The following is a 10,121-nucleotide window of genomic DNA, read 5'->3' as shown; positions in this document are numbered from 1 at the left end:
TCTCTCTCTCTCTCTCTCTCTCTCTCTCTCTCTCTCTCTCTCTCTCTCTTTCTTTCTTTCTTTCTTTCTTTCTTGCTATCTCTCCAAAGATGGCTTTAGGAAACTTACAGATATTGAATGAAATGAGTGTAAAACATTAAAACAAATAGAGATCTTAGTTGTAGTTTAATTGAAATAAAATTTCAGTCAAAATAAAACTAAGCAGGATGGAGAGGGAGGGAGCAAAGTGCACACAGGGAGGGGGTGTAATGTTGTCTATATTCCATTAGACACCTCCAACTTGCCACACTCCCATTGGGGCCCCAGTCTAGTTAGAATAGCCACATCGTCAAGGACTTTCAGAAGGACCAAAAGGGTGGGAGCAGATCTGATCTCAGTGGGCATGATGTTCTAGAAGGCAGGAGCCATGGCAGAAAAGGCTCTTCTGGAATCTGACAGCGAAAATTCCTTGGCTGATGGAGCCCACAACATGCTCCTTCTGTTGCCACAGCTGGAGCAGGCTAATGCCATTGGTGTGAGCCAGTTTCTCAAGATAGCTTGGACCCATGGCATGAAGGGCTTTAAAGGCTATAACCAACATCTTGAATTGGATGTGTAAGCAAACTGGCAACCAGTGCATCTCGTGGAACAGCAGTGTAACATGGGCCATGCCTGTGCAGCGGTGTTCTGCACCAGCTGAATTTTCTGCATACTCCTTAAGGGTAGTTCCATACAGAGTTCATTGCAGTAGTCCAAGCATGAGAAGGCTTGAGAGACTGAACACAGGAAGGGGCATAACTGGCACACAACATGAAATTGTGCAGAGGCTGTCCTAGTCACAACTGCCTCCTACTCATAGTTTTCACCCATAAAGCCCACCATGGCATAGGGCCTAGTTATTCAAGTGACCACCTGCCCCTGGTTGTTTCTGCCCATCTGGTGAGATTGGGCAGAGGAAGCATGGTGTGGATGCCATTAATCTAACAGTGTCATATTATAGAAAGCATGCACAGTGTCATATTGTAGAAAAGGTGGCACAGGTGCCTACAATTTTCTTAAACAATCTGCTCTTTCACAATGGGCCATGCCTCCTCTCTGGAATTATATCCCCTACAGATTTAGAAGGTTCTCACCAGGTGATGTTCAAGAAGTTATTAAAGACCTGGCTGCTCTCCCAGGCTGTGGAGCAAACTGAAAGTTGAGCCCCTTATTCATTGAGGTTTTTGGCTTTTATGTTATTTTTGGAGTGCTCGTGATTTTTTTTTATTTTGTAATTTTTAAAAACATTTTAATTGTAAGCTACTCAGAGGTGTGAGTCAGGCAGCCTATAAATAAGATAAAAATAATATTTGTTGTTAGTTATAAAGATCTTTTGGATAAGGATGGAAAACTTAAAGACAGGCAAGCCCTTCAACACCAAGGTATTGACTTTACATGGTGGTCCTATTTGCAAATCCAAACAAGATATGAAAAAGATAAAATCAACAGGATTTTATAAAGAGCAGACTCCACTTGATAAAATACTTTTAAAAACAGATGGAAACTTGATTAAGAAACTCTATAAATTTCTGCTAAGCTGGAAGATGGAAGAAGAACAAGTAAAAGAAACAATGATAATATGGGCAAAGAATTTTGGATATTCTATAGACTTAGAACACTGGCAAAAACTTTGGGATAAAAACATTAAACTTACTAAAGCAGCCTCATACAAAGAAAACTTATATAAAATGTTGTATATATGGCATATGACACCAGTTCGATTAGCGAAAATGTTTAAAAATGTGTCGAATACTTGTTGGAAATGCAAACAAAAGCCAGGTACCTACTATCATGCCTGGTGGACATGCCCTAACACAAAGAAATATTGGTTTAAGATTCATAGATGGCTGGAAAAGATGATGAAAATACAGATAGAATTTAAACTGGAATTGTTTTTGCTAGGAATATTAGGATCTAATTATGGTAAAGAGAATGATTATTTTGGTGGAAAAGAAGGTGATGGGATGTGTAGGATGGTTGGGAAGGTGGAAAGAGGAGAGGTAGTGGTCAAGAGGGGGAGGAAGGAAGAGGGAAGTAGGTAGGAAGGTGGAGGGAGTGTGGATGCGGGGGGGGAACGCCGATTATTTCGAAATAGGCTTTTTATGTGTTTGTTTTTCTAATGAAATGCACCATATTTGTATTATTTGTTTATATTTTATTTGAAAAATTAATAAAAAAATTTTTAATAAGAGAATGATTATTTAATACTACATGTTTTAACAGCCGCAAGAATAGTATTTGCCCAATTCTGGAAAAATGAAAATCTACCATCGGATCAGATTATAATTACCAAAATTTTAGAATGTGCAGAAATGGATAGATTAACCTTGGAGATGAAAGAGAAAGAAAATTCAATTTATTTCAAAACTTGGGAAATTTTTTATGACAGAATGAGAAAAGAGCTTGAAATTAAATAGAATATATGGTTTTAGGTTTTTCACTAAGCTCTATCTTCTATGTTAACAATAGCGTTACTATTAGTGATTTTAAATACTAGTGGAGACAGTTAGAATTAGTTCATATTTTATTAATTAAGGTTATCTACTTAAAGGAATTGTATTTACTTATTAATTCTTAATTAGATGATTATAGTTAACTTCACTCATTATAACTGTTTAGTATTATATAAACTATGTTTACTCAATATATATATCTGGATGGTAGTTTGCTTGTTAAAGCATGAGATTATTGTGGGGGGTTACCCCATTATTGTACCTTACCCTAACCCTAACCCTACCCTATCCTCAATTCCTTATTCCTACCCCTTCCCATACCCGTATTTATCCTATCCTTTCCCTACCCATATAAAATCTAATAAAATATTTATTAAAAAATAGTATTTTTTTTAAATGGGCCATCTCTTCTTGCTTTACTATACATAGTAAATACACACACCCATGCACACACACAAAAAGACAATACTTAAATACATCATTCCCACTCCATTTTTACATTTTTATGTATTCTATCCAATATGACAGAAGAACAGTAAATATGCTATCAAGGCACATAAATGAATTGACAAATTCTACTTTCTTTCTGTGTAGATATAACTTTCATTTCCCCCATCAAACCTAACTTTTGTCATTCAGTTTTCAGATTTGTATTTGTTGCATCCTACCCTTTCTTCGCCTACTTCCACAACATTGTTTTATATCTATCATAATCATTCTGCAGTTTCTCAATCTCTTTTATCCTGGACCATTCCTAACTCCTATATTATATTCTTTGCAATCCCGCCCCCTTTTTTTCAAAACACATTGTCACATTTTTTTTCTCTCCTTCATTTTTTTTCTCTCCATCCCGCATTCACAGTTTCTTTTGTTTCATCATTTCACCAAGCATCCTTATTTAGACTTCCCATTCATGTAACACCACATACAGGTAGTTCTCGACATACGACCACAATTGAGCCCAACATTTCTGTTGTTAAGTAAGACATTTGTTAAGTGAGTTTTCACCCATTTTACAACCTTTCTTGCCATAGTTGTTAAGTGAATCACTGTAGTTGATAAGTTAGTAACCTGGTTGTTAAGTGAATCTGGCTTCACCATTGACTTTGTTTGACAGCAACCGTGATAAATAAGAGTCCTTTGCCAAGTGTCTGAATTTTGATTACATGATCATGGGAATGCTTCAAAGGTCTTAACTGTGAAAAACGGTCATAAGTCACTTTTTTTAGTGCCATTGTAACTTTGAACAGTCACTAAATGAACTGTTGTAAGTTGAGGACTACCTGTATGTCTGTAGCACAGAATAGAATTCTTTTTTACTTTCAAGTAAAAAGAATTATATTCTGTGCTATAGAAGTGTAGTGTATAGAAGTAACATTATTTCCCATGCTTTCTTTGGGGAGATTAATCCTAGAATTATAAAACTTATAATACTTTTTCATATAGAATATAGAATGTGTACTTTCTCATTTTGTATTTTTCTCCTTCCATGTTCATTTACTCTCAGTTCTTTCCTTTTGTCCTTGCTCTCACATTTTTCAAGATGTCACAGCCATAATTATCTTTCAGGATCTGAGGTAGATAATATATATATATATATTTTTGCAGGATTGAACTCTTCCCCTTTGGAGTGAAAGTCTGCATAATAGAGCCAGGTTACTTCAAAACTGCAGTCACCAATGATAAAATCTTGCACGAGAATTTCAGGAGCATCTGGGAGCGCCTTCCAAAAGAAACCAAGGAAGTGTATGGAGAGAGTTATTTTAACAAACGTGAGTGTGATTCTCCTATTTTCTCAAAACCTGATGTCATACAATACAGGGTTCAGGACTTCTAGTTCAACTGCAGGGAGCTGACAGTGTTTCTTAACAGATGGGCAGTTGGACCCTGTGGTGGTTGAATGCTTGGTTTGCTTCTCCCTTAAATGGGACTTTAATTCAAGTAGGCCTATCAAAGAAATTTAAGAAACTTATTTCCTCATCTAGGAAATAAAATATAGTTCTGTTAGATGATATCATATCCTGTATCAAATAATCAGAATGGGTAGAAATTCTGTCTCAACATTCATTCCTCTATTCACACATGAGATGAGGGAGCTGAGTAGCAATAGCAATAGCACTTAGACTTATATACCGATTCATAGTACTTTATAGTCCTCTCTAAGCAGTTTGCAGAATCAGCATATTGCTGGGTCCTCATTTTACTGACCTCGGAAGGACGGAAGGCTGAGTCAACCTTGAGCCAGTGAGATTCGAACTGCCAAACTGCAGTCAGCCGGCAGTCAGCAGAATTAGCCCGCAATACTGCATAGAAGTAGAAGAACCAAAGGCTCCCCTTCGCCTTACCTGTTCTATACAATGCATGTGGGTTTATGTACAGGTTGTCCTCGACATACAGCCACAGTTGAGCCCCAAATTTCAGCTGCTAAGTGGAGCAGTTGTTAAGTGAGTTTTGCCCCATTTTACGACCTCTTGCCACAGTTGTTAAGCAAATCACTGCAGTTGTTAAGTGAGACAAGGGGTCGTTAAGTGAATCTGGCTTCCCCCATTGTCGTTGCTTGTCAGAGGTTGGCTGGGAAGATTATAAATGGTGATCACATCACTCCAGGACAGTGCAACTATCATAAATATATGCCAGTTGCCAAATACTTAAATTTTGATCATGTAATTATGTGAATGCTGCAGCAATCATAAGTGTGAAAAGTGGTCATAAGTCACTTTTTTCAGTGCCGTAACTTTGAAGGGTCACTAAACAAATGGATGTAAGTCAAGGACTATCTGTATATGTGGCCTTCAAAAACCCTGTTGGAAACTACCTGAAGAATGTCATGTCTATCCTTGCACGTTCTGTATTACTCAGAGTCATGGGTACAAACATTTACTTTGTTCAGCTGGATTCAAAAATAAACGTTGTCCTCAGTGTCCATAATATTAACAAACAATTGTAAGAAAGGACATAGTAATCATATGACTCATGTAAGGAGGATATGAAGCTGAATCAAATTAGTTCAATGGAAATTGTTTTGATGGTATAAATGTCTGTATCTGTTTGCCCTCTATCTTGCTTCTCTCTCGTGTGCCAAAAATTAGACCCAGTTTTAGTGTGCTTGATTTTTGATTTCTAATAACTAACCTATATGAACTATGCTAGTTTTCTGAACTGTCCTAGCTTTCTTCGGGAACTCCTGGGGGTTGGGAAGACACCAATTGCTAAGCTTCTGTGTACATGATGTATGCCTGGGTGGGAGTTACTTAGAACCTCCCCTTTTAATTGGATAAAAGAGATTAACCTTCTTAGGGCCAATGCATTTGGTGCAGTGAGCCACATAGCTACAGAAAGTCTTCTACATACAGTATTCTAATTATGCTGTTACCCTGAGCATTATTTCTGGCTGGATGCATTCTTACCACATTGACTATTTTATAAATGAAACCCACAATTCTCTGGATGTTAATTCCAGGCACCTAAATGTGTAATGAGCAAAAGTTATCGTTGCAAAGAATAGATACGGTCTGGGCCATTTGTATACCAGATTGTTAAATGAGAGATTAGTATGGTTCTAATTTATGTTATGAAGGACTGGTGTATTCTTATTTCGTTTCTTTCCCTTTCTCTTTCTGTAGTGATCGAAGGAACGACTAAGTTGCAAGACAAGTGCAGTGCTAAACTTCATCTGGTTACCAACTGCATGGAACATGCATTGACTGCTGTGCATCCTCGCTTCCGCTACTCAGCTGGTTGGGATGCAAAACTCTTTTACCTCCCTGCAAGCTACATGCCAACGAGGCTAACAGATCTATTATTTTTGTGGTCTTATCCTCAACCAGAACAGAGAGCTTAGGGTGGAGAGATTTCAAGAGGAAAGTTTGACACTGATGGATTGGGTTTGAAAATCTATTGTTTTTTGAATCTTTCATTCTTGGGTGGGTTTTTATATGCTCCTCTTTTTATTATACAATGCTTGTTTCCAGAATATATCCTAAATTATCTTTTATCAGGTCAGGGCAGTTTTCTTGTTACTTAGTTATATGTAGGTATGTATATTCCCACCATTCACCTATCTGTTGTAGAAGTGATGCTCATCTAGGTTTTGACTCTAAAGTATTATCAGGGCAAAAGCATGCAAAGTTTTCCTAAATCAAATAGGACCATTGATCTGTCCAACTTAGTAGGTTACCTTGGATCTTTGAAGTCCTGATAACTGGGGGCAGGAAGCTTGTACCTCCAAATGTCTGTTCACTAAGCTATGGTTGGGAACTGCCATAGCTGTAGACAAATAGGGTATAGATCCCATTGTTCAGGATGGCTTCAGACTGGAGAGGATTCCAGGCAGATGATTCCATTAGTCTGTAAGCAGTTGGTCCTCCTGACTGCATTCTGTTAAGTGGAGAACTACTCCACAAGGAAAACTTGCTCTGAGAATATTTCAGGCACACTTGGGAAATTCTTACACTTTTGCACATTTTTTACTCACTTGGTTTTGTACTACAGGGTTATTCCCAGACAATCCATCATAATTTGGTCTGCCGGAGCCCTTGTGAAGGCCAACTTTACTATTTGTTGCTTAGCCTATTAGCAGCTCTTTCAGAGTTACTTTTTAATGCTGATCACTGTAAGTCCTAACCAAATTAATCTTGTTTGAGCGATTTCATAATCTGCCTTTTGTCTATACTGTTTAAATCACAATATTAACAATTTATGTTTTAGCTTCATGTTTTAAATTATCATTTTTTTAAAAAAAAAATTGTTAACTTCTCATCATGGAATAAAACAGAATAATTAAATTGATGCAGCACACGTGAACCTCTCTTCCTTTGAAACTGAAGCAATCTGGTAACTTAAAAAATTATAATGATCCAAGGGAAAAAATCAGGGGAGGAGAATACAGAGCTGTTTTTTAAGCCATGCTGGTCAACTAGACTATAGCTGTGAATGCAGTATGATGGACATCTGAAAACATATAAAGTGGGCTCTATCAAAAGTGGTGCTGGTAGATTGCAGCAAGGACTTTCCAAAACCATCTGGGAAGAAGGCAAAAGGCAAATCATTGTTCCACATTTTTTGAAGTCTAAAATCTATCAAAATAAAATCAGGAGGGTTGGAAGAGAACCAAAATCTGTAGTTGTTTGATATCTATTAAGCAGGCACATGACAGTGATTTAATAGCCAGCTTCCCTCAGCTGGACGCCTTCTATTTTATTCTTAGCATTGTCAATCGATAGGTGACCAAGTGGACTAATAATAATGGGAGTTTGGGTCCAAAATATTTAGCAGGAACTAGGATAGATGAACATTGTAATGTTTGTATTTGAAACATTTATATTCAACCATAGGTTTTAGAAAAATTCATATAAAATTACAGCAATGTTTCAAGGTTAGCACTAAAATGTGTGCATTTGGAAATCTGAAAGCATATGATAAAACCTCACACCAAAAAATCCAATCCTTGGAAATATTTGTAAATGTAGGATAAGATGGCAGCATATCAATTAAAGTAAAAACAAATAAGACAAATGAGACAAATATGTCCTGAAAGAGCTGTAGAAGCTAAGCCTTCTTCAATTATCTTTCGGAACTTGTGAAATTGATTGAGGGTTGTGGAAAAGCAATCTGATTGACTGCAGTTCAGCCGCTATGAACAATGGTGAAAAGTGTTGAGAACTGCAGTTTAGAAATATCTGGAAAGCCAATGTAGGTAGTCCTTGACTTACAACCGGTTGCTTAGCAACCATTTGAAGTTATGACATACCTGAAAAGGGGACTTATGATGCAGATGTGACGTTCCAATGGTCACCACCCCCTTGTGGTGGTGTGACCTCAGTTTGAGCATTCGGCAACAAGGTTAGGGCCACTGTTTGCAGTATCCCACAGTCAGGTGACTTCATTTTAAGGTTTTCAGCAAAACTGCACCACAATGACCACCACCAAAAAAAAATCACAAAATCAGGTTGATAATGTTTTACAACCATTACAACTTGCAATCATAACAGGCAGGCTCCATTATGGTTGTTACTTGAGGACTCTGCAATCCCCATTCTTCTGATAAACCTTCCCTTGTTAATGCTAATTCCTGGCCTGTGTGCCTTGATGGAGATGGGAAGCTAGTGCATTCAGTTCTTCATGAGACCATACATTGCCAAACTTATCAATGCTTTTCATCATTTTCTTCCATTCTTAGTTTATTAAAATAATAATAATAATGATAAACTTGGAAGGGACCTTGGAGGTCATCTAGTCCAACCTCCTGCTCAGGCAGGAAACCCTATACCAGTGGTTCTCAACCTTTTTAATGCCGCGACCCCAACCGGTTGTAAGTCGAGGACTAAACCGGTCGTAAGTCGAGGACTAAACCGGTCGTAAGTCGAGGACTTTCCCTGCCCGGGAGCGCCGCGCATGCATGGTTCCGCCCCCTGCACTGGCCGAGGCGTAGCTGGCAAGCGGCAGAGACGGAGCAGGCCGACCACCAGCTGGCCCAGCCCAAGGGAGGTAAGGCACCCACCGGAAAAGGAGAAAAGAATGGCGGACAAAAAAAATGGCGGACAAAAAAAATGGCAGACAGCCTTGCTTGGTGACCCCCGTGAAATGGTCGATCGACCCCAAATGGGGTCCCGACCCACAGGTTCAGAACCATTGCCCTATACCATTTCGGACAAATGGCTGTCCAGTTTCTTCTTAAAAACTTCCAGTGTTGGAGCATTCACCGCTTCTGGAGGCAGGTTGTTCCACTGGTTAATTGTTCTAACTGTCAGGAAGTTTCTCCTTAGTTCTAGGTTGCTTCTCTCTTTGGTTAGTTTCCACCCGTTGCTTCTTGTCCTGCCTTCAGGCGCTTTGGAGAATAGCTTGACTCCCTCTTCTTTGTGGCGGCCCCTGAGATATTGGAACACTGCTATCATGTCCCCCCTTATCCTTCTCTTCATTAAACTAGACATACCCAATTCCAGCAACCTTTCCTTATATGCTTTAGCCTCCAGTACCCTAATCATCTTTGTTGCTCTTCTCTGTACTCTTTCTAGAGTCTCAACATCTTTTTTACATCGTGGTGACCAAAACTGGATGCAGTATAAAATGAATAAAATTATGGGTTTCTTTATGCTTCACCTTTTTTTTAAGTTAATGGGAATGTTGCAAGAATGCTGTTGCCAAGTGGCCATCACAAGGATTGGCTATCAAAATGGGCATAGACATTAGAAAACAAGATGCTGCCACATTAGCTGCTGCTTATCTCAGCCTTCTTTTCCACTTTGCATGTGAGCACTCTTTCAAACAAAGCTATGGCTTTTAGTCACCCATCATTTTTATTTTATAAAAATGCCTTTGGGTCCTATGTGCAGCTAAAGGATGGTAGAACTTTGTTTTGAAGCTAATCTGTTTCTTATCTAAAGAGAATTTCAAAAATAACCTGGGAATAGCAACAGCACTTAGACTTGTATACTGCTTCACAGGCCTCCCGTTGCCCTACGCTTAGACCCAGCTATCACACCTATTAGGATTAAGCCTAGAAGGGTGCCTTTTGCTCTCAAAAGCAAAATTGACGCAGAGCTGGACAAGCTGCTCCAGCAGGGCATCTTAGAACCTGTGGACTCTAGCCCATGGGAAACCCCCATTGCAATGCCTCTAAAGGCTAATGGAGAAGTCCAAATTTGCGCGGAC

At 38.7% G+C, this 10,121-nt stretch overlaps 1 protein-coding gene across 1 annotated transcript in view; it reads left to right on the top strand.

The window, feature by feature from the left end:
* LOC107288513 (retinol dehydrogenase 16) overlaps window positions 1-7,218 on the top strand; it is a 22,221-nt gene extending 15,003 nt beyond the window's left edge. Inside the window, exons 4-5 of the mRNA XM_015817141.1 lie at window positions 4,080-4,243; window positions 6,095-7,218. Of these exons, the coding sequence (XP_015672627.1) occupies window positions 4,080-4,243; window positions 6,095-6,312 (382 nt within the window). The 3' untranslated portion in view covers window positions 6,313-7,218. The remainder of the gene's footprint in view (window positions 1-4,079; window positions 4,244-6,094) is intronic.
* The last annotated feature ends 2,903 nt before the right edge of the window (window positions 7,219-10,121 follow it).

Source organism: Protobothrops mucrosquamatus, unplaced genomic scaffold, assembly GCF_001527695.2.
Source record: "Protobothrops mucrosquamatus isolate PMUCROS unplaced genomic scaffold, P.Mucros_1.0 scaffold555, whole genome shotgun sequence".
Lineage (NCBI taxonomy): Eukaryota > Metazoa > Chordata > Lepidosauria > Squamata > Viperidae > Protobothrops > Protobothrops mucrosquamatus.
Note: the sequence above shows the minus strand (reverse complement) of the source record. Positions and strands in the feature narration are given on the sequence as shown.